This window comes from Poecile atricapillus, chromosome 1, assembly GCF_030490865.1.
Source record: "Poecile atricapillus isolate bPoeAtr1 chromosome 1, bPoeAtr1.hap1, whole genome shotgun sequence".
Taxonomy (NCBI): domain Eukaryota; kingdom Metazoa; phylum Chordata; class Aves; order Passeriformes; family Paridae; genus Poecile; species Poecile atricapillus.
The window spans coordinates 145,033,916-145,058,537 of record NC_081249.1 but is presented as its reverse complement, the minus strand read 5'-3'; the positions used below and the strand labels follow the sequence as shown (position 1 = coordinate 145,058,537).

Genomic DNA, 24,622 nt, shown 5'->3' with positions numbered 1-24,622 from the left:
CAGCGTGCAGCGCGGCCGCCGTTCCGCCGGCCCATTGGTGGCCTGTGCCGTGGCCCCGCCAAACGGCGCGCTGTCCTGCGGGGTGGGCCCGCTGCGGGCGCCGTGCTCGCGGCCGGTCCCGGAGCGCTGCTGGCCGGGTTCCTCGATCCCACAGGGGGATGGGATGCGGGCCTCTGCCGTGGAGAGGGGTGCGATCCGTGAGTACCGGGGCTGTACAGAGCAGAGGGCTTGGGGAGCGCTGTGGCGGCCGGGGGCGATGTGGGTTGCTCCGGCTCTGGCGGAGTGAGCGGCCTATGGAGGGCAGCAGGGCCAGCCTGGCCTGGAGGGGCAGCGGCAGCGGACGTCTCGCCTTGGGGCGGGCATGCGCTTTGCTTTGCCTTGTGAGCATCCCCTATTGCTGTAGTGATCCCTGGTGTTTGGTGCCCTGCTTCTAGAGCAGCTTCCTTAGAGCGAAGGACTCTGTCCAGGTGTGTAGCTGCCTTGCTGCCTCTTCATACTTGCCAGAAGTGTTTCTGAGGATGAAGTGTGGCTGAGTACAGAGTTGCTTAGTTGCCTTCCTTATAAGCAAATATCTGAAAATATGTTGTAGTGAAAGCATGTATAAGTTCAGCGATAAATATCTGGTATCTTAAAAGGAGTGGGACTGATAGCATGAAACAAGTCATAATAGTATGTTAAAATATGAGGTGTTTGAAAGTAATCATTTATCACTGCACACAGGGTAGTTCAAATCCAAACATATTAACAACTCTTCAGGGATGTGTATGAATGTCAACTCATAGAAGTTTATGAAACATTGGATTCAAGTGGCAATGATGATTAAAATTCATATTTCAGTATACTTCGTTGATGGAGATTTAGTAAAAGTCTTCTCATGCAAGTAAAAAACTTTGCTTTTTCACCTTCCTTCCTACACCTGATGAAGTGCAACTTTAAAGAACAGATAGTGGTGTGATAGCTTTAAAGAACTGAAGTGGTGTGACCTGACAGAGAAGACGATTGAGAATTTGTGAACTTTGTTCTCAACATGAGTTTCCAGGCTTGCATTTCTTATATATCTGCTGCTTATTGCTGTTCTTCAGTTATTTGCTGCTTATTTCAGTTAAATCTCAATTGCTGTATTTAACTAATTGGCTGTTTTGCTGAACTGACAGATCCTGGCCTAAAAAAACCCCACAAACACTTAAGCCTTCCAAAAATTTGATTAATAGCTTTGCTGACGTTTAAAAGCTTATTTCCATTAGCACCACAGTATTTGGGATTACTATTAGCAGGCTCTAAGGGCCAATGCAATGTGTTTCTAACTTTTTACCATGGAAAATAGTAACCTGAAGTTCCTCCTGTGAAAAGTTCCTTTCGAACCTGAAGTTCCTCCTGTGAAAAGCAGCTGAATTATGTTTTGGGTTCTTTTTGAAGTCCTTGCTTGACTTCAGGTGAACTGGCAGTGCAAGGCAGCTGCACTTGCACTGCTTTGTATGTTCCACTAATGATTGATTTTTGTATATAAAGTTAGCAGAATAGGTGCTATACTCTGGCAGTTTCAATTTGGAACAAGACATTGGTTTTACCCAACTTACGTTTGTATGTTACCTAAGTCAGGTTCATCACTGTGACCAAACTTCAGGTAGCTTCTATTCCCTATGTCCAAAAATGTCCCACATTTGAAGAGATGTCAGCTGAAGACATCTTAACTCCTGCAGGGCTGTGACTCCAGTACAGAGTAACAGCAGTCACTGTCCTCTAAATGTGTACCTAAATTGTGTACAGAGATACTACAACTTGTAGTATCTAGGTAAAGGGGAAATGTTTTTCTATCAATTTTCTTTCTACCTTATCTTGTAAAGAAAAAATTCATAAGATATCCAGAATAAAATTTAAATTTGTTCAGAATCAAATTTAAGCTGTTAAAGCTCTTTTTAACGTCTGGTAATCCTCTTCTCTGAACTCTGCCACCAGATGGTGTCATAAGATTTGAGGTGTTATCTGACTCCAACTGATTCTAACTAATTAAGAGGATACTATACCTTACAAGTAATTTCTTTGTGTTTTATATTTGTAATGTAAGGTTTTGGAGTTTCTTTTGTCAAGTCCTAGACTATTTTACATTTTGATACTATTGTGGTAGAGCTGTTGGTGTTCAGCCCTGGGACAAACTGCATTACAGAGATAGGATAATTTAGGCAGAGCCCTGTATTTCTATTACCTGGTCATTGATGTCATAATGTTTGAAATCCTTAACTTGGGTTTTCCTGGCGTAAATGCTCTTTATACTGAAGTGTGACTTGAGTACCTTGGTTTGAGTGCTTCAAATCACTCTCCAGTGATTCTTCATACTCTGTAATGACACTGTAAATAGAAGAAGCCAAATTATTTACTGAATGCTCTCCCTGCTCGTTCTCTGTTGTCTGTACAGATCTTTCTTGGGGAGCCTGAGTTATTTTGGCAAGGCCAGGTACCTGCTTCTGTGGAACTGCAATAGATGGGATGTATAGAGTAATCTGTTTTGATGTGGCTTTTGAGTCCTTGTTCTTAACTTATTATCAGTAAAAGAGATGTCATACCTGTGAAGGATATTGTGAGCTTAAAGAGCCTAGGAAGGGGAAAAAATGATACAATTAAATGTTACAGAAATAAGTGTAAAATTAAGTGTTGGGTATTTCTGTCGTTCTTATAATGGTCTGTATAGTGAAGACCCTTTATAAAGTGACTCAAGGTTACCAGAATTAGCTGATGTAAATTCTTTTGTAAGTCACAGAAATATTTAAATTATTAGATTTAAATATTTAAAGATGATATTTAATTAGGTTGTTTTACCCACTTCTTTTGGATCACTGTGTTGCTTCATAGTAAGACTTTGTCTCAGTCATTATCAAATATGTTTGACGCTGTAATAGTAGTAGGGATACACGGACAATTCCCTTCTCCTAAGGGTGCTAATAGGGATCTTAGCTGGAGTATAATGTCCAGTTTTGAGCAAATATTTTAAAGTGCTTTGGGCAGTTTGGAAAGGGGAGTGGCTATTTTAATAAGCCCAGGAAATGTTTGATGTTTGAGGAAAACATCTGAAGAAAACAAAATTTGCATATGCCTTAAACCAAATAGGGAGTGTGGGAGAAAACAGAAGCTTTCCAGATATGTGGATTTTAGGTGTTCTAAATGACAGTTTACAGCAATAATGCTGAACTACTCTCCATTCCAATTTGGACAGAATATATTCCTGAATCTTCTGGTGTGTGAAAAGCTTTCATGAATAAGGTAGCAGTAAGGCATTTAGTTTCACTAGGGAGAAATTATCATCTTGATTTACAGCAAGGAAAACTTCCTTTGTATATTAGGAAATTATTAGTACTGCCTATGTATAGGAGTTGGAAAGATGCAATTTGATTGTGGCTTAAAGTGTAAGTGTTCTTCTGGTCTGTGCCCTGATTTACATGAAATAAAAACAGAAGTCAATGAAAACTCAGTGTTCCTGCCAGGTGTTTTGTGCCTGTGCTGGTCTGTTTAAGCTATTTCTCTGTGGTGTCTTTATCTCCAGCAAACTTTTCGTGTATATTGTAAAAACCCCAGCCATTCTCATGGGATAGTGTTCAAACAGTTTCTGCTAGATTTTTTCTAGGCCAGTTAGTGAAGTAAATTTTATTGCTTTTAACAGGAGCCGAAAGAACTTTGATTTGTGAAATAACTCTTCTTTCCTGGTTTGATGTCAAAACAGTTGAGCCCTTGTCTGCTCAGTTAAAACATTTGCTGTGTAGTGGCTCTGCTTCAGTCCTCAGGAGTCTAGACTCCTTACCCTTAATTTGTCACATGGATAAAATTAAATCTTGGAAAGCAGGGAGAAATTTACCTTAAAAGCTTTACTTCTGGTACAAGTATTTTAACTTCTGGAGTGTAATATAGTTTTCTCCTTTGTCCTGTAAAAATAATAAACCAACTACAAAGTAGTTTGTAGTGCCTGACAGTGTGCTGAAGGAGAATCATGCTGTTAGTCATGACTTTAGTTAGCCCTTAAGTTTTTGTTTGTTGCCTGGGTTAGGTTGCACAGATCAACATCTCAGAAGGAAAGTTAATGCCTCACACATGTGCCCAGAAGGAGGGTTAAGGTAATTAGTAGAAGTTACGGTCTAGTGGGTATGCATGGTGAATTCAGATGCTTCAGGGGGCAATGAATCTTGGAAGGGAAGATAGGCTGTGAATGCTGGTGCTTTTTTCCATGTAAATTCTGCTGGAGGTGATGAAATTGGAGCATAGGCCTGTGTATTATTACTATTCTGGAGTTCAGCTGCTATGTGTGCAATTGGTTGCCACAGGACAGAAGTCAGTAAGGCACCAAGGAGTGACATCTCCACAAGGAGCTGAGCATGTGCTGAGCATGTTGCTGCAGAACATTCTGCACAGTGAATTTGTAACCTCCTGTTCTCCTCAAGTGTTGAGTTTCCACTGCTCTCTGTAGGGACATGCAGCATTTAGGCAGGTCTTTAAACAGGCCAGCACTGATGATCTTTTTGAAGCCTCCTGAGGATTTCTAGGCAGCTGGAATGCCAGACTGCACACCCCACTCCATGGCACTTGTGGCTTTATATAGTCAGAGTGTTCAGCCACTAATCTGTAGCAGATTATTCAGTAAGGTTGAATAACTGTGGACAAATGGGTGTTGTAGCAGGAAGTAGTCTAATGCCTAATTTTCTTTGTAGACTATTTTCAGTTGTGAGGAACGTTCTCCAAAATCTCTGTAGCAGACTTGCTTTAATTAAAGCAGACTTAGTTTAATTAAAACTGTGTGGTGTTTCCAAGCTCTGTACAAGTGCAGGCTATGGGCAAGTTGTGTTTACATTGCATAGCTGTAAAATGCATCCCTTCCCTTTAAAACAAAGAAATAAATCACCCATAGAACAGTTACATTCCCTCAAAATAAGAAGTTTTAGTAATATCTAATTTGTTTCAAAGGCTTTACATTTTCCTCTTAACATGTGTTCTTTTTATATGGTGGTGGGGTCTCTTTAGCAAAATCTTATCTTTGCTTGCAGTTTGCTCATTTTTTAGAGTAGTCCATCTTCCTTCTCAAATCCCTTATAAAGTGATTTTCTATGTTATGCAGTAAGTTAATAATTTAAAAAGCACAAGGTATTAAAGCTGATAAAAGCTGGAAGTGTTATTTTTTAAAAAAAATTCAAAATTGCCTGCATTTATCTAGAGAGAGTTCTGTTTCTGAAATTTCTTCATGAAGAGTGGAAGTTTTGAGATTGAACAGACCAGCATATGATGAGACGAAATGCATGGCTCAAAAGCTGTCTGATTCTTGTTGATTTTGCATAATGACTGAGGAGATACCTTTGATTTACTAGGTTATTCAGGCTACGTAATGGAAGTTCTTTTACGGTAAAATTGAAGTACTTAATTAAAGTGATCCATGGGGTTTATAGGTTTAGCAGCATTTGGGAGAAAGCTAAGGATGATGGGAATTGGTTTATATCTATGTAAGACAGTAAGTCAAGAGGTGATCTGGAAATAGAATGTGTGTCTGTGTTCTTCCAATCCCTGTAACAGCTACCAAATCTCTTTATTTCTGAGTCCATGCCTCTGAGGGCTTCTCTCTGTAGAGTTGAAAGTTTCCCTTTTCATAGTGACATCCAATAGCATTTGAATTCTATTAGTATTTTTAGTACTCTGTCATAAGTAATGCCCAGCTGATTGGGCAGTTTGCCCAAATGGACAGAAACTCTTCCTGTAATCGTGTATAGTTACTATATGTTTTAATTAGCCAAAACAGGTGTAATGTTAGCTCTGCTGGTGGAAGCTTTTTAATGTTCCGTGCTAACTGGCCTGCTTTTCCTGATTTAAGTCCTATGCTGCTTTCAGCCCAGCACAGAACAAATTCTGTAAATACTTGGGTAATCTTGAATGAGATCTTGAGCACATGTAGGGTATTACTCTGCTCAACTACAAAGTAGTGCCAGTGAAGAATGTTCGGGGAGTACAGAATATTTTAATGCAAAAGGAAGTGTCTGAAGTTGGTGCAAGGATTAGCAGCCTTGCTTCCCATGAGTTCGTCCATATTAATTGCATCAAACCAGCTTTACTATGTTGGATAGGCATCTAAACCCTTGTCACTTGTGTATGATCATAAATAATTCCTTTAGATCTGTTGCAGCTGCATGGATCTGTGTATAAACAATATATTGATGATGTGCCACTATACTCATCTAATAAATCACTAGAGAATCAGGAGTCTGCAATATCTCATTTTCTGTCTCTACTTGTAGTAGCTTAAACTTTCCTTAACTGCTGTCTCAGCTGAAATATGTTTTTTAAAAAGTTGTAATCTTCATAAATGTTTTCAGAATAATTTGTTGCAAAAGATAGTATTTCTGTATCCTGACCTTCCATAAGGGGAGGTGCTTTTGCATGTATTGCTGTGTATAATGCTCGCTCGCGGTGAGAGACTTCTCCAGGGTCAAGCTGTTCAAGTATAAGCAATTTATTATATGGGTAAAGAGAGGGGAGACCTGTGTCCGCCACCAGCCTCGGCGTTCATGTGGTCAGGGGGAGGGGAGAGAGAGCGGGGAGAGCAGGGGAGGAGAGGTTGGAAAAGGGGAGGGAGGGAGTAAGAGCAATAGAGGGAGAGCGGGGGAAACCAGGGAGGCTTATGAGAGAGGGGGAGAAGAGAAGAGAGGGATAAGAGGGGGGAAAAGCTTAAGAGGGTAAGAGTAAGAGAGGGAAAGAGGGACGAGTTAGGAGTTAAGAGGTAAGAGCGGGGGAGAGGGGAGCTGAGAGAGGGGTAAAGGGGTAAGAGAGAAGGGTTCAGAGGTAAGAGAGAAAAGCTAAGAGAGCGAAGTTCTTGTTACAGTCCAATATATCTTTTTCTGTAGTGAATATTCTAATTCCCAGTAACCAATCACTACGAGATACACCCACTAAAGATTTTACATACAGTGTTGCATTTTAGGCTCTACAAGCTTTACAAGTTCTTTCCTTGCTTCTTGAACTTTGGACTTTCTATCAGCAGAAGGACATTGTTTTATCAACAGGGATTCTCCTTTAGCTGGCTAGGCTATTGTTCTTTGGTTAACCAATACTCAGTATCCTATGACTCAAAGCAGGCTTTCATTTCTGCTTTGATTCTAGCCTTCATATTTTCAGAATCTTCTGCCAAACAATCACATTCATAAGGTTTCCCTGTTTCACCCTCCCCAACAGCATGGACATCACTGATACCTTATGAATTTATATGCAGGCTGGTGCAAAGTTTTGAATAATCTTATACCTTTGTTGGGGGTTATTTGTCAAAATAAACAGCTGCTACTAATGATTCAAGTATATAATGTGCCCATGTGATGTAGCTAAAAAAATGCATATTTAAACACGACCAGGTATCTCAGGGAGATCAAGACTGGTGGTTAGAGAACACAAGATGACTGAATCTCCTGTTGTGTTTTAATTGTATTTGTTTCAGTATGATGATGTGGATTTTTTTTTTTAGGGAGAAAACTGTTGTCTAATGGTAAAAGTGCTATTGCAGCTCTCAGTTTCTTCCCCTTTAACATGGACAGATGCTGGTACCTTACATGTAAATGGACATGAAAACTGTAGGGAAAGAGTTCCTTGTCAAAGAACTACATTTTGGACTTAAAGGGTTGTGGTTTTACTTGCTGATTTTTGTTTACAGTTGGACAGAATAACTGAATATCAAAGCTGCTTTGATTCTAGATAATTTGGATTTGGTAAAAATCCTGTTCCTGCCCTTTGCTCACAGCTTCTAGTCAGTACCAGATTTAGAGGTTTTGATGCCCCTGATAAAGCAGGTTGATGTTGAATAATTAGAATTAACTTTGTAGGGAACTCTTTGTAGGGAACCAGTTGTGAAGAAGAGTTCTTGAAGAAAGCTCTTACAGGTGAAGTTTGATCTATTAGCTAAGTTAGCTCTGAAATTGCCTAATACAAGATAGCAGAATTTGAAAGGATTTGTATTTTTCTGTGCAGATACAAAAATGCCAAGTATTAAAAAAATACATTTGTTTCCAGTTTAGGGTGAGGAGCTACCTCTGCCAAGTCAATAAAAAAATGACAATAACGCTCAGAAATTCTGTATTTTAGTGTCTTTTAAGAGAAAGAAAAGTACAAAGATTATACCATTTTTTAAACAGACATACCTGTTTTTGCATTATAACCTAGACTCTAGTTTCATTGTACTCATTATGAATTAAACATTATGATAAAATACATATGACATTTAATTTGACCTGCTACTGCTTTCATTTGCATATATGCAAGTCTTAAGTTGATTAGTGTTAAAATGCTGTCTGATTAGTGTATTTCAGTACATATATATGTGTACTTCCTACAGAGACTAATGAGAAAAATACAGAATTTAAATCACTTCAGGTGTTATTTTATGGTAGGTAAATGAATTGATAAAACTTGAAGACTAGTGGTCTTTGATGTCATGAATGGCCTCTGTTTCATTTTCCTAGGGCCTTAAATATCTTCCTTGAGCGGCCCTGTGTACTAAAACAAAGATCTGAGTTTGCCCTGCTTGGTTTTCCCAATTCCTTATCTCCCTGTCATCATCCCAGTGAAAAGTGTTCTGTTAATCTGATTTGAGTAGCTAAGAGGATTCCTACACATCTCTGGCTGTTGAATGATTACCACATCTTGGATGAGAAGGACCAAAATGGAAGAAAGGGAAAGCTACTTTTTATTATGGATGTTTTAGATGACTGTTTAAAACTATCTTATCTTTTTTTTGAAGAATATTGACTATGCATGAGAAGCATGTATTCTCTTAAGCTCAACACAATAGTTTTCATGAAGGGGAACTTTGCTTACTTTATTTAGTAAAATAAATTAATAAAACAAGTAATCCTGAATGTTGGTTATTTTAAAATTGTTTTTATTTGCAGGTATGGGATAAGATATTTCCAGAGTAATAAGCATGGTTCAGCAACGAAAATGTGCATTATGTCACATTGTGTACAACTCAAAAAAGGTAATTAATGCTTGACATGTATCAGTAGATATTAATATGAAATATGAATGAGAATGCTTCCATTTTAAAATTGTGCAAACTACAATTTCCCTTTACCAGGTATATATTGCCATAGGTCTATCTCAAAGCCAAGAATATATTTGCATGTGCTTTGGAGTATCTTTCTTGAAGTGAGCTGTGCAGAATGCTTGGTTCTGAATGTTAAAAATAGTGAGGTCTTACAGGTTTCTTATATTATTTTATAAAGATACTAAAGTGAAAAACACATTTGGCTGTAAATTGTGATATGGGAAGAATACTGCAATACACAATTTTTCAAATTCCTTTTGTGAGGTCTGTGTTTCCATATGGAAGAGCCAAATGGAATTGTGTAGCACAGCATGTGTTTCATTAATGTGTCAGTTTGGTGTCCATCTTCTGTGTACTGTGTATTTATGCAAAGTCTGCACTGAAACTGAGTGTTTCTTAATGGACCTTCATGTATTGCTTAGCTGCATGGCATGTGGAGATGTGGCAAATGCCAGTGTTTTAATTCACACAACTCATCAAGATTGAAGATGTTCTTTTCCCTTTGAAGATAGGTTTTCAAGGGCTAACGAGGATAGTGATTAGTATCTGGTCTTTGAAGATTTCCAAACACTTTGGGTCATACACCAAAGAAAGTTAAATCACCTGGACTACCTCCTTTTTCTGAGTGATGAATGTTCTTTCTCTTCCGCCAGCTCCCTTTCAATAGTAAATAATTATAAAAGTACTACTGTTCATGGATCAGGGTTGCTGTAAACTACAAACTGACATGTACATCTCAGTTTCTGAAGTGTCTAACCAAGTAAAATAGTATGTGATGGTGAATTTACAGCTGTCTTACAAATGCAGAGCAACTGCTCAGATTGCACAGGAAAACTGTTTTAAGTACTGTGATTCTGAAGAGTGATCTTAATGAGACTTAATTAAAATGATTCTCAACAGTGAAAAATCAGTATAATAAACTGTGCTACATGCACTGCTATTTGACTTTTTCCTGGAATTCTGCTTACATTGTGTTGAGCTTTAATGACTCATGTATGTTCATCTTGGGAAAGGTAGCATAACTTCCTGCAGGTGTGCCTACTTGTGTTTTCATAGTCATAGAAACAGGAATGGCAACTGCTACAACCCTGCAGGAGTACAAGGAGTACACCCTTGTGCAAGGCAGGACAATTCTCAAAAGTGAGCTTTTCAGACACGATATAGCATATTATTTTGTTTTGACCAATTTTATTTTTTCTCCTCATGTTGAAGGAGATGGAAGAACACATGAGAAGCATGCTTCACCACAGAGAACTGGAAAACCTGAAGGGAAGGTATGAGAACAATCTTGCATCCTTTTCCCTGTGCCATTTTGGATGTCACTTTCTGGAAGAACTCCTGACCTATTTCCCATACAAGCTGAATTGCACAATTTATTTTTACGTTTCACTTTAGTAGCGTGCCTTGTCGTACAGCTGGCAGTGAACGTGTTCTCGTGATGTCAGAAACTCAGGAGGCAAACGATGTGGAAGAAAGCTCACCTGCATTGCTTTGACTGCAGTGAAATAAAATTACTTCGTTCTTGGCAGTTTCATGCTTGGTTCTTTTTTTTTTTTTTTTTTTTGCAAGCACTTGATTTCTGCCTCTGTCAGAATTAGGAACAGTGGTATTTTTCTTTTTAAATTTTTGGGGTTTTTTTTTTAAGTTCTCAATGATGTAAAAACAGTTCTTGATCTTTTAAAACACTGTGAGAATGATACCTGCTAGAGTGATTGTCAGTTGCCACCATTGTCCAGTTGCTTGATTAAGAGACCTAACAATGCTGGATGGTGTTTTCTTTAAGGTTTTCTTGTTTTATTTGAAATCTTTGGAAAGGAGAGAGGGGGAGTTAAGGGATATTCAAATATCATGCTAATAATAGAGAATTAAGTTGCAACCAGAGTACACTAAAAAAGATTTCAAGTGTATGGATTTTGAGGTAGCCACAGACATCAGATGCTGTCAAATACTTGAATATTTCATCTACAAATTAATTTTTAATCATCTTTCAGCACAAACTTTAACAAATGACAAATCTGTTTTAAACATCTTTCAAAGGACTAAAAGTAATCCTCTTTCCACTCTTTGGGGTATGGGGGATTCATTTTGTCAAAGCATCTATCTTATACCCAGGGAAAAAAGCCAGAATGCTCTCTGCACTAGAAACCGACTTTTGGCTTCTGGTCAGCTGACTTGTGGGGCACTTCTGTTCTGGACTGTGTTCTTCTGACAATGATTCTGAAATTTTACTTATTTTGGCATCATATTTTTTGCCTTCTACATTTTATTTTTGGTTTCAGTTTAGTTATGACTCTGGAAAGTAACACTAATTTCTAGAAGTTATATATTGTGTCTGAAGTGGCTTGCAAATGATTGTCAATTTTTGGTTTTCCATTTCCATAGGACTGATGTTAAGTTAAATTTCTTCATCATTGCATTTTTTATTACTAATGTAACTATCTGTCTTCATTACTCTTGCAGAAGAATGCATGGAAGATGCTTGTTCTCAAAATAATGAACTTAATTTTTCACTGTGCAACAGCAGCGTTGTTCTCTCTCTTGTGCCCCTTCTTCCTCCTGTTTAAATTTAATTAGAAGTTCTTTAGGAGACTTTTACAACCATGTACTTGAAGAAGAAAATGTGAAGCTCATGGGTGTGGCTGAATTGTGTAACAGAGGATAATACCATTAAAGTGTATAGAGTATCAACATACCACCTTGAAATTTATTATCCAACTAGCAGTCACTTTTCAGACTTCCTGTATGGAAGAGGAGGTAAAGGATACACACATATTGATTCATACTTTTTCCCTTTTGAAGTTAGCTTATCAATCTCAAGGGCTAGAATAATTTTGTGGAAGCATTTTAAGACTATTCTCCTGTCTCGAAGCCTTAGTCTTTGTGATGTATAAGGACAACTGGATGCCAAGTACAAAGCTGTAGCATATTTGGGTTTTGTTTGTTTTTAGTTAAAAGTGAAATAGTGTTCCTGTTACAAAGGACATTGAGACTACAGTCTGAAGTACACATGCAGTAAATAAAACTCTTGGATGCTTTTATACTGAGAACGTTTTTGTCGTGTTTACCTCAAACTTCTTTTGGCTGTCTTGTTGAACAACTAAGAATGTGTTGTGTTCCTGTATGGTAGGGGAGTGTGTAGACATGATCAGTGTGTGTCATGGACTGTGCTAGTTCTGGATGGCATTAATGGGCTTAGGAAAAGTGTAGAACTGAAGGGAATCTTAAGTTCCCCCAAGTGTAGCTATGTGAACTCCTAGCCAGTTTATCTTCAATTAAAGCAGTTCATAAAAAAAAAAAAGTTGTATTTTTTTTCTTTAGGGTCTTACAGATTAACAGCAGGTCAGAGAATTCTTTTCAGACTATCAGCTGGTACAAGGACCACAGCTTTGTAATTAGTAACTTGCAAGTTAGATGTGATAGAAACAAGTTCTTTGTCCTCAGTCCAGCTGTTAACTCACTGGCTTTGTCCAAAGTAAATAAAACTTTGCATTTACTTAGTTAGTTTATAAATGAGTGTGGTAAAAGTTTTATGAAAGAATTGAAGCATAGGTCTTATGAGGGATGTGGATTGTTCTTTAAAGCCTATTTACTACCACATTAGAACCATTGGGCTGTGCTTCTCATTGAGAATCCTTATGAGTGAAGTGGAATGTTATGCAAAAGGAACATCTTTTTCAGTGAGAAGCCAACTTTCTATTTGCAGTTTGCCTTGTGTGATGACCTAAGTTAAAAATAAGTCCTATTAGCTATGCACAGCTGTGTTATTTATGAATGTGAAGAGGATTCTTCCAATGACATTAATAAAATATACTGGTTTGGTTACCTTTATTGCATTAATAAGATGGCCCAAAGCACAATTTATAGGATATGGACTTTGAATGTTTATTAGTGAGTGTGAAGTGTACAAAATAAAGTACACTTAGTTGTGGAAAGTACAGGCTAAATTTGGAAGCTACTGACATAAATGAAATTTATCTTAATGTTTAATCTGAAATTAACTAGGCTGCAACATACAGAATAATTAAACATAAAAATTCTGATTTTTTTAATATTTAGGCTGTTTAAAATAAAGCCATCTCTAGGTGTGTCTGAATGACTACATTAATTAAATATCTCAACTATGTTAGTAGGGAAAACCACTGATATCCAGGATAAATAAAACATAGCTGATGACACTTGACTGACCACTCCAATAAGGCTATTGCCTTAATACCTTGAGTGAATGTACATATTTTGATCTTTCTCTCATTTTATTTCTAACTGTTCACTAAAAAAACAAGGATTCATGTTTGTCTTTTTCCTCTATGGATTCCATTTTCTTAACACTAGTCATGAACTGTGTGTCATGTTGCGATGCTTATGTTCTAAGACCTTGGTGTCAAGTGTTCCATGGGGACATACAGATCTGCTTTTATAAATTAACTGGCAGAATGGAAAGAAGCATTGTGGAGGCAGTCAGTGAATCCTGTCTTGGTCCTGCTCAGTTATTAGCAGTGGAGTATATTCTGATTAATTTTTTTCTAGGTTTTTTGTTTTTTGTTTTTTTTTAATCTGGTGAATATATTTTCTGTGTTTAGGAAGTTAACAGTGTACTTCTTTAACACTGGAGTATTGGAAGGATTTGTCAGAAGAAAAATTGTTGTGGTTTTAGAAATCTGAATTTCTTAAAAAGAGAAAAAAAAGTTCAAGTCCTGTAACCTTAATCCAGTAACATGAGTAAAACCATTTGCCTGGTACAGCTGTCAACTTTCTCTATATTTTGTAAGATAAGTCCTCTAAAGTAGAAAGCAGACCTCATGCACACTTGAACCAAATTAAGTACGGTGAACTAAAGACACTCTCCCATCACTCACTGTGCTGTGGAGTCTTTGGATTCCAGGCAGCAGTCTCAGCTGTCCCAGTTTAGGTTATGTTGTATCAGGATTGGCTGTATCCATGTACTGCCTCTTCCCTTTTCTAAATTTCACTGGGGGAAGGCTCAGGACAGGGATTAAATGTAGAAGCTGTCACCAGGTTTCCCCAGTGCAGCTGGCAGCATGGATGGGCTTCAGAGCTCCTGCTAGCTCTGGAAGCCTTTCATTCTGCCTCCTCGCTCACTATGTTTCCTCTGAATAGATTTTGAGTACAACAATTCAAGAAGAATTCCTCCTCCCAGTTAACACGTCTTTATTACCAAGTCTCTTACCTCTTGATTGTTGGAAAAAAATCTTGTAAAAGCTGACCATCAAAAAACTAAACCTTGAAAGAAAAAAGCCAGAGAATTCAAATAACTTGAATATACTGAGCAAAACCTAGTTGCCTTGAACTCAAGCACATTCAGAGGAAACAAAGTAAGACCACAGCCACCTGCCATGCCAGTTGGCAGAGTTGAAAGTCCACCCTCTGCCTCTCTTCCTAGGGATAGCACCCATGAATGCCGTGTGTGCAGGGTGACACTGGTGGGTTTGTCAGCATATGCCAAACACATCTCCAGTCAGCTGCACAAAGACAACATTAATGCCCATGACAGAAAAGAGGATGAGAAAGAAGAGGCAGAAGAAGAATACCTTGATAAAGAACTCACTCAACTAATCAAGCAAAAGAAGGAACGGAACCGGTGAGTTTTTCTTTCTCCACTTCGGTTATAGAACTGCTTTTAACACAATGACAATGCACTCCTGGGGCTTAGGTGCTCATGAAATGTAAACTGCCTGTAGCCAGTGTACATGTTATGAGAACAATCCAAGAGACTTGTGTGGATATCATAGTTTTGACATATAATTCTGCTGAACCTTCTTGTCCTGTTCTTCTACTACTAGTAAGGAAATACAGTAATTTTCCATTATGGGTGAAAACAGTCTTGTGTTTTGAGAATCCTAATGTTTTTATTTTAATATTTGCTACCTTTTTAACTGAAGGCTTAGTAAATGGACAGTAGTGCTAATGTTGTTTACAGTGGAGGTTGTCTGTAGGAACTTGGCCTTTAAGAAACTGCTGCTGAACATGTTTGTTTTATAAAATAAATCGGATTATTCTGTAAATGTCATACTGAAATCCCCTAATCTTGAATGAAATTTCTTAACCTCTTTTACCTTGCTGCTTACCATTAGCTAAACATAGTTCCAGTGGCTCACTATGAAATAGAAGGCTGCAGAAAGTACTGTCTTTTATTTTACATGAAAATCTGCACATGAGCATTGCTTGTGTGATGTTCCAGTTGGGAATATATTATTTGAATAGATGTCTAGTGACGATACTAAAGGGGCATATAATTTTTGAAAGAAGCTCTTGCTTTCTGTGGCTATAAATTTGAATTAGTGTTTTTAGATGTTGAAATCTGTGGAGAGTATTAAGTTTTGACATCACTGTGTCAAAACTAGTTTTAAAGCTAGTGTGTCCCTGCACTGCACAATGGTGATGTTTTCATACTGGTTAATGTAGGTAGCAAAAATGTCACTTATTCTTTTTGTTTTATGGAAGAAGAGTAATGTTGTCAGTGCAGTGTTATTCTGAGGCGAGTAAAACCATTTAAAATTTCTGTCTGTAGAGTGCTGGTTTGGAGAGGGGGAAAAGAAGAAAGTACAAGGATTAAGTTACTAATCCAGCAAAATTGTTTCCGTTACATCATAATCTGGTTGAGTCAGCTCTTAGAACTTACTGTATCACTTAGACATTTTTTTTAATTCTTGTTTTAGAGCTCAGATTGTTTTGCACAGTAGACTGTTTTCCATTAGAGAGTAGTTATTAGTGAATCTTTTAGCAGAACTGGAATGTATCAAAAACAAAGGGTAATACAGTATGAATTTTCAGTTTACTCAAATCAATTGGTTTTGGGTAGTAGTGTAAAAGTTTACTGTCTTTCTTGTCCAGGGATCTAGAATGGATGCATTTCTGTGATCAGTTTCTGGAAAAAAACTTTTAATGAAAACTCTTAATTTTGTTGGATAAATACTTAGAATGTTTAGTCTGCTGACCCTGGGAATAGCTGTAGCTGTTAAGAGAGCGTTTATCTTTAAATGGACATGTGATAGTTTGGCACGTGTTTGTGGGAAGTTGCCAAGCAAGAGTGCTATCCAAAGGGCAGTCGATAGTGCTGCTGGGAGGCTCATACAGACTGAGCATTGCATGCTGTGGACTGTTCCAGTCCCTTGATTAAAAGAAGACAAATCACTTTTGTATCTTGAGATGCATCTTCTGTGGATGCTTTACATCTTTGTTTTAATTTAACCTTTATAAATGGAGCCATCACATCAGTTATTATCCAGTAAAGATAATAATGGGTTTTTCAGCCTAACTTTCCTCTGTTTTGTGTCAGTTCACTCTAGTTACACCACGTAGCACCAGCAGAATAGTCTTCAGAAAAAATAATTATCTCACTACTAAGTTTTCTATCTACTAAGATCAAATTACAAAGATTATATAACATAAAGAAGCTTTATTTTTATTAGTTTCTTATTAGTCCAGTAATAAATAAAAAGGAATATTATCTTTCAAGTTAAAGACAAGTATTTGAGAATTAATCTATTGAACTGTACCTGCACCAAATTAGTTGGTCTTGTAAGAGAAATTTTGAAGTTATCATCTTTAAGTAAAGGTACATTAGTTTTGAAAGTCAAACATTACTGAAGCTTGAACAGCAAAGCTGCTAAAAAAGTATCTTGTTTATTTTTATAATAAATAATTTAAAAATATATTTTCTTCCCAGTGAAAATAAAATTCATGAAGCTTGTGGACTGTTGCGTTTTAGTAGAATAGCATCAGAATTTAGACTTTTCTCAATTCTTTTGTAGGCAAACTGAACCAAGTTGTGCAAACAAAGAATTAGAATGTGATGATAGGAGATCACAGAGATTGCGAGAAGAAAGAGCTGCATACAAAGAAAGAGAAGCTTATGATCAATCGTCTTGGCATCATCATAGTGCATCACAAAGGGACTGGAAGTGGGAAAAAGATGATTATGTTAGTCCTAGACAAGGCAAATTTTCACACTCTCAGAGGAACCTTAATATAAACAAGCATTCAGGAGGTGCAAGGGGGCGCTCTGGGTGGCACCAGAATGTTTCAGGAAGCCCTTCAAATCGACATAACTATGGGAATTCTGGAAATGCTTGGCATCTAAGTGGGCGAGGAGGAGGAACCTCAAATTGGCATCATGGTGCCAGGGAAAGAAATTCTACTTGGCACTCAGAGGAAACAGGTCATTTTTCTAGCTGGAATTCCAAGAGTTATGGAGGAAACTGGAAATCAAGTTCTCGTGGTACAAATGGCTGGAATTTTGGAAGCTCGGGAGATTCATATTCACCAGAGCCAAGTATATACAGTAAGGAAAGGTACACATGGCAGCGGCCAGAGAAAGGCGATGTTCTGCCATACAGAAATCGAAGGAATAGGGATGACTGTCTGGATTTTACTAGTGATAAGCTCGCTGCTGAAGGGGGATTGGATTTTAGTCTATTGAAACAACCAGAAAGCAAAACTTCAAGAGCCAGTGGAAAAAGTGTCAGTCCTTCCAGAGATAAAACATATCGCTGGACTCCCTACCCATCCCAGAAAACTGCAGAGCAACAAGCACGGTCTGAAGATAATTCAAAAACTTTGGATAAAATGGATTCTGTACTTACGCCACTTCCTGATTCGTCAGTGAAAGAAAAAACTGGTGAAGCCAATGTTAGCCTTTCAAAACTTCAAGAACATGAAGCATCTTCCCCTTCTATTGGAACCTCAGATAACCTTGATTCTTGCAAGGTTGTAAAAGACTGCTCCAGTAGTGAAAAGCCTGACAAAGATGATAGCAGAAGTAATAGGATGCCATCAGTGAAATCCCCTCTACTGAATATCACAGATATGAAGTTATCCTTGACAAAGCAAGACACGAACAGTCTCTTAAAAAATGTCAGGCTTTTGTTATCATCAACTAGTAGTGAAGAACAGAATCATTCGAATGCAGTGAACTTGGAAGCAAACGGTTTCTCCTCTTATTCATCAAAACTGCATGGTGCAGGTATTGGTAACTTACAAGACAACAAAGGTGTGCTTGGTAGCAATCTTGGAGATCCTGTTAATAACTTAAGTGAAGCAGAACAAAATCCCAAAGGTGTTCAGTCCAACCATTCCTTGCAAAATGCACCCTTAAGTTCTTGCAAAGATACAAGTGACCAGAATAGGAGAGAAACTGGGAAAGCGTTGCCAAAGAAGGAGTTCAGACTAGATTCATTAGGAGATGTGAGTGGTGATGATTTAATGGGAAGTGAGAAGTCAGAAGCAAGAGTTGCAAAGCTGGATTCTTCTGTTAGTTCTTGCTTACCCTGTGATGCTTCTGATGGTAAAACTATCACCTCTGAAAAGGAAGATTATAAAAAACCATCTGCTTCAAGTATTGCTTCTGTTGAGCTAAAAAATTTTACGTTTCAGATAGAACCCACAGTTTCTTCATCAAGCAGTCAGGACCCTTTGCATGTGGATTTGAAAATTTCACAGGACAGGGAAGGGAATGAAGAGTGTGTCAAGTCACATGATCAGTTTGAAATGGAAGGTTTTGAAAATCCTTCAGATAATGAGCTTCAAAAAGGAGGAAGCCAGTCAGGAGGCAGCCTTCTTCCAGACTTAAGCAAGCTTGGCCTGCCTGCTTCTCTGCAAAGAGACCTGACACGGCATATCAGTCTGAAGAGCAAAGTCGGGACACATCTCCCAGAGCCCAATCTCAATAACGCACGTCGCATTCGGAATGTGAATTGTCTTCGGAGAAGCGAGACAGAGAAGGAGTCAGGGCTTAAACCTACGCTCAGGCAGATTCTTAGTGCTTCCCGGCGAAATGTTAACTGGGATCAGGTCATCCAGCAGGTAACCAAGAAGAAACAGGAACTTGGCAAAGGTTTACCAAGGTTGGTAGCTTTCAGATCTAACGATGCTTCTCAGGGCATGCTGAGGGGGGAGGATTGTTGTTTTCCATATCTGAAATGAACTCCAAAATCCTAAAACTAAGAGCTCATAATGAAGCTTGCTATGCCACGGTCTTTGGCAGAGTTTTTGAAAATGGTGCAATTTTTTTGCAAATACTGCAGTTTTTGTTGATTGATGCTATGAATGAATGTCTGTTCATAGATAAGTAAAAGTAATCTGCTCAGAAAAGGTTCTGATCAGTTCATAATGGTTGCTTTAATATCTGAATGTGGATGGTAACAACATAGGTTTTTTTCAAGTTCTAGTAATGGAAGAATGTAAAAATGCAATCAGGATGGGAACAATGCTGTGACAGTTGCCTATGTCCTCATCTATTTAGGACTACAAGAAATGCTTGCAGTGCTGCAAGCACTGTAAATGCTCAGTCTTCATTTGTTAATATTTTATTCTGATACGCAGTTTGCTTTTGTCTTTAAGGAAGCAATTATATAAATCTGCATTTTTGAAACTCCTTAAACCTGAAGTATTTGAAGTGTCTTGAACAGATGTCATATGTGATTATTCTAGTCTTGCTGGGGAATAATTTATAATAATGTGATTTCTGACTTGAAAATCATGCTGCCAGTTCTTAGCCGCTAAGTCTGATTATGTGATACACAGGAGAAGTTCCATTTTCAGGTGAGGAAGAAAGCACAGAATACCAGTGTAATGGTATTAAACCTACTACTTAGAGCAGTAATGTACGTTTGGGGAAGGGAGAGGCTTTTTTCTATGCGTAGCAGGCTTGTAACTAATTTATTTCTTTTTCTTTTTATCTTGTTAAAGGTTTGGCATAGAAATGGTGCCTCTTGTTCAAAATGAGCAAGAAGGTCTAGAACTCAGTGAAGAATCTGATCCATCTACTCTAGAAGGATTCCAGTGGGAAGGGATTTCTTTAGCAGTATCTGGCTCTGCCAGAAAACGTAGCTTTTCTGAAAGCAGTGTCATAGCAGACAGAAATCCTTCTGATTATAGCTTTTTCAGTGAACAAGCCAAAATTAAAGAAAGTGGGCAAAGACAAGTAATTGCAGCCAGCCACTCACATCATATAACATCTGGATATGAGGCAATCACTGACATTGAAGCTGATCAGAAAGAGGAGACACCATCTCTTGCTTTGTCACCTTTTATGTCTGAAAGAACTGAGGCTAGCAGAAGAAGTCACAGCCTACAGGCCACCTCTGAGATCACAGGCCTCGCAGAACAAGACCAGGAGAGCCCAGAGAAGAGAACACCTCTACTTGAAAAACAAAACGTATTAGAGATCTCAGAAGAAAATCGTCCAGCTTCACTTCTTGCAGTGTCTAATAACATAGATGCAGCTACAGACAGTAGCTGCACATCTGGTACTGAACAGAATGACAGCCAAGGAATTGGAAAGAAGCGAAGGGCAACTGGAGTAAGTGTGCAATTCTGTCCAGCTTTGGTGTGCTGAAAAGGTTCTTTCTCTAACAGTGGTCGTTCAGCTTTGAAGAGATCTGTGCAAGGAAGACTTTCCCCATCTGATAATCTTATACATTGATAACATTAAATTAATTCCTTGTTTGACTTAATTTTCTTTAAATTCTGCTTTCATAGTGCGGGACTTTTGATAATATTTTATAATCAAGAGGAATGACAAATGCTCTTTATTTGATTTGTTACCTGGCCTACTATGTTGGTAAACAAAAGCTGGTAAAATATTTCTGTGGAAGTACTACTTTTGTAGCAAGCATCTTGGTGTTTCACAACACAATTTAAATGGAAGCTAGCCTGTAGTAGAAATTTGTTTTCCTTAGATGTTTCTGGCTTTATGGTTAAGCAAAGAAATAAAAACATTTTAAAAAAAATATATATATACCCAAAATTATATCCTTAAATCTGAATTTGTTTCACAGTCTGGTCTTAGATTTATCCAAAGGTTAAAAAAAATCTTGGTGATCAGTTTCACAAAATGGTTTTGCAGAAAGCAGTAATTTTAATTCCTTACTGTTTAATCCTCCACACCTTCAACTAAAACTGTAGAGCAGAAACTCTGGTTCAAGTGCGATCTTAAACATCTGAATAAGAAGAAGGCTGTTTGCCTATTTAATATTTCTTCCTGGTTGAGATGAAATAACCGCACTCTGTTGTCTTCCCTCTTTTAAGAGCAGAGCAAATGATGAGTTAAACAAGAGTGTACAAGCAAATTGTGGGTTCTTCTCTGTGCCTATGATTAATGATTGAAAAGATGATGGATGTTCTACTTCTTGATTTAGGCAAAATTATTCTTGTTACTTTTTAATAGATGATTTTACTTGCAGGAGGGATCTTCTCCTGAAATCCCTAGTCTAGAAAGAAATAATAAAAGAAGAAAAATCAAAGGTAAAAGAGGTGAGTGAATGTCATACATGTGTGTGCATGTAGTGTAGAGACTATAAACACCCACATAAACATAGTAGTATTTTGACTTGACTGAAGTAGTAGTTCCTTAATGTTACTATGCTACTTCTTTGGCTTTTACTGAAGTTTATAGAGTGGACTGCTCACAAATCTGCAACACATTCTTCTCTGAAGATCTTTATCTTAGTCTGTCATAAGTTATTTCTAAGAGAAAGGTATGTGCATCCTTTCTGCCTGCAGTTCATATTCCTGATTGTACAAATAGGACCTTTGCTTTCCCCCTGTACAGGGTATTGAGGTTTGTTGCCTATTTGGATGGAAGTTCTTAAGGGAGAAGTCCCCAGTTAATTTCTTTCTAATTCTCTGTGCAGCTTTTCCCTTTGTAATTCTGTGTGGTCTCACCAAAAAAATTATACTCTGTTTAATTTTGTCTCTTCTGTTTTTGACATCTCTGGAAATACTTTTTTACTTTTTTAATGTCCTTAGTGGAAATGAGGGTGGAATGCCTCTCTCCTTCCTGCTCCTGATCAAAGAAAACTCTTATTCTGGCATTAGACAGATCTTTCTCAAACATGCCTAAAACATCCTCATCACCATGTCTCAGAACGAACCATCCAACCATTGTGTTTTAGGAAGAGTATTTTCTTAGTATTTTTAGTATTCTGTAGTTAGAATAACTAAACCATTGCTAGGAGCATTGGGCTCCAGAAGATGGCTTTCAAATTTTTTAACATTTCTAATTTTTTTTTTTTATTGTTTATTAAGAATTGTTTGTAATGTAGGGCAATAATATGACTCTTTTATGGGAATGAATATTTCACTACTTGAAATGGGGGATTTTATCAGCCCCTGTCTTCAATGACCAGTGTCTGTTATAGAGACTAATAACACATTCCACTTACTAAAATCTTTTTCCCATTATTTTGCTTTAGTGTGATTGTTATTGTAGTAAATTTGCTAAAAGAAACTATAATGTGAATGCAATTAGCTGTGCCCAAATGGAAATTTGTTTGGACAATCTCTGTAATACCAGAAGTCTCTAGGAGGGATAGGATGATCTTTTACTGAGTACAGTGGTCAGAGACTCTTTCTCAGGAGATTGCAAACACCAGTCTCATGGCCCAAAATGATCTTTAATAGTAAACTATTTTTTTTAATCATTAGGTTCTTTTTCTCTGAAACAGCTTTTCCTTGGCTTTGCATTTACTGAATAATTTAGATCTTGTTTAGCTTAAATTTGCCTTTGCCTTTTTGATTACATTAATGGGAGGTGTGTATTTGTACTAGTACACATGTACTTCAAGAAAAGATCTTTGTGAAAGAGAATGACTTAATTTATTTAAACTAAATCAGTGCTGGCAAAGCTGTGATGGAATTAGTTACTAGAGGCAAGGCTGAGATCCCTTAAAGAGGAATACTTGACTTTGTCCTTGATCCATGTAGATGTGGCTAGTGCTGTCTATAAATAATCCTTTTCAGCTTGTATAATTATTGATGCTTGAATGCTTGACCTAATCTATGTGATTTTTTTCCATTCTGAGGTGCTGTTATTTATTGTGATATTGCAAGTAGTGGATCTTAATGTATTGTTGGGTACAATTGGACTCTACATTTTGTTTCTTTTTCAGAACGTTCTCAGGTAGATCAGTTGCTGGCTATTTCTCTGAGGGAAGAAGAGTTAAGTAAGTCCCTGCAGAGTGTGGACAGGAGCCTCCTGCAGGCGAGGGCTGCCCTGCAAGCTGCCTATATTGAGGTTCAACGGTTCCTTGTGTTAAAGCAGCAGGTAACAGGGCTTTGGAAACTGTCTGAACTAGTTAGCAGCATGAAGAACTGCCTGTCAAATCAGTGGGACTGATATAAGCCACAACTGTTTTGCAGATAACTATGGAAATGAGTACACTGAGAAGTCAGAGAATCCAGATCCTGCAGGGGCTACAAGGTACAGGATACCATAGAGCTACAACAGTGGAATGTTTAATATTCTTTGAACTCAGAATCTTTTAAAAACTGTGTTTAACTTGAATCTGCTCATTTAAGCTACAGTAAAATCATAGACTTTCAAAATGAGGCCTTTATTGTCAAGTGTGAACTGTCAGTTTTGATTGTTCTCTCCAGTGTCTTTTTTAAAATTTTTTCTCTTCCTTGACTCAGTGTCCACAAGAAATGAGCTCCTGGCTCCACTAAATTTTATTGTAAAATATTTTTGTTCTTTTATTTTATTTGTTTGTTTGTTTAATGTGTCTCTTCCTTTGCCATTAGAAACATATGAACCTTCTGAACTCTCAGAGCAACTTTCCTGCAATGCCCTAACTGAGAGACGAAACAGCAAATCTCAGATGGCAGCTGACCCAGTTCCTTCAGGCTCTCTCCTGCCCCTCGTGGACAGTTTGTCTTCCTCGGTACCTCCAGGAGGATCTTCTATTCCAGTAACCATGCCATCACCATTCCAGTCCTCTGGCAGTATACCTTCCAATACTCCTGACTCCTCAGTACAAGTTAAACGAGAACCTGTGTCTCCACAAGGCACAGAACTAAACGTGAATTCTGTACTCCAGAGTTCTGCATGTGCTCCACAAACAGAAGAGGCGGAACAGAATGATGGTATTTGTAGTTTTCCTTTAAGATAATTAACTTTAAGAAAATAAGGAAATTCTTTTTTCCCAAAAAGAAAGTAAGTTGTGTCTCAGCCTGCAGTCTGTCAGGCAGGGGTGAATGCTCTTTAACTTGTGTAGTACTTTCTAGGTTTGCTTTGAAAATAGAGCAAATATGGATTTGAAGGTTACATCCTCTTAGAATAATTTAATTAACTAATAAAATGCAAAACCAACACAACCCAACAAACCTGAGAATCTCCCCTATAATTTTTGTCTTTTACTCTGCATCATTTAATGAGCACTGGTAGCAAAAAGTCTGCCTACAAATGAAAAAGATATGCCTGAAAATTAAAAAAAAAAATTATGAACAGCTACATCAAAATTATTCTGTGCTCTTCTTGGGCTCTGCTGGGTAAGCACAAAGAGTATAAATTGTAATATTAGAAGTAACAATCCATCTTCTACTAATTGGCTAGTAATTCTTCTACTGTTCTTCTACTAATTGGCTGTTAGGCACCGCTCACTCGTGTGAGGGGCATGGGAGGGCTAGCAATGAAGATAGGGGTTTACTTTTATCTGGAGGAGAAACTGCTGAATTAATTGGACTGCTAATGGGAGAGTTCCTGTCTCAGCAAAGTAAGATCTTAATGACTGCAGCTGAAATAGCTAACTCTTTAATTAGGCAGTTTAGATGCCA

At 37.8% G+C, this 24,622-nt stretch overlaps 1 protein-coding gene across 3 annotated transcripts in view; it reads left to right on the top strand.

Moving 5' to 3' along the window:
- The first annotated feature begins 30 nt into the window (after nucleotides 1–30).
- ZNF106 (zinc finger protein 106) overlaps nucleotides 31–24,622 on the top strand; it is a 41,209-nt gene continuing 16,617 nt past the window's right edge. For 2 of the 3 annotated variants that reach the window (XM_058842311.1, XM_058842302.1), the window contains exons 1-10: nucleotides 32–197; nucleotides 8,898–8,983; nucleotides 10,265–10,326; nucleotides 14,451–14,648; nucleotides 16,822–18,912; nucleotides 19,757–20,369; nucleotides 21,253–21,322; nucleotides 22,960–23,114; nucleotides 23,210–23,270; nucleotides 23,591–23,932. In XM_058842311.1, coding sequence (XP_058698294.1) covers nucleotides 8,930–8,983; nucleotides 10,265–10,326; nucleotides 14,451–14,648; nucleotides 16,822–18,912; nucleotides 19,757–20,369; nucleotides 21,253–21,322; nucleotides 22,960–23,114; nucleotides 23,210–23,270; nucleotides 23,591–23,932 — 3,646 coding nt within the window. In that variant the 5' untranslated portion in view covers nucleotides 32–197; nucleotides 8,898–8,929. Of the gene's footprint in view, nucleotides 198–8,897; nucleotides 8,984–10,264; nucleotides 10,327–14,450; nucleotides 14,649–16,821; nucleotides 18,913–19,756; nucleotides 20,370–21,252; nucleotides 21,323–22,959; nucleotides 23,115–23,209; nucleotides 23,271–23,590; nucleotides 23,933–24,622 lie in introns of all 3 variants that reach the window. The other variant, XR_009277957.1, reaches the window with a different exon arrangement.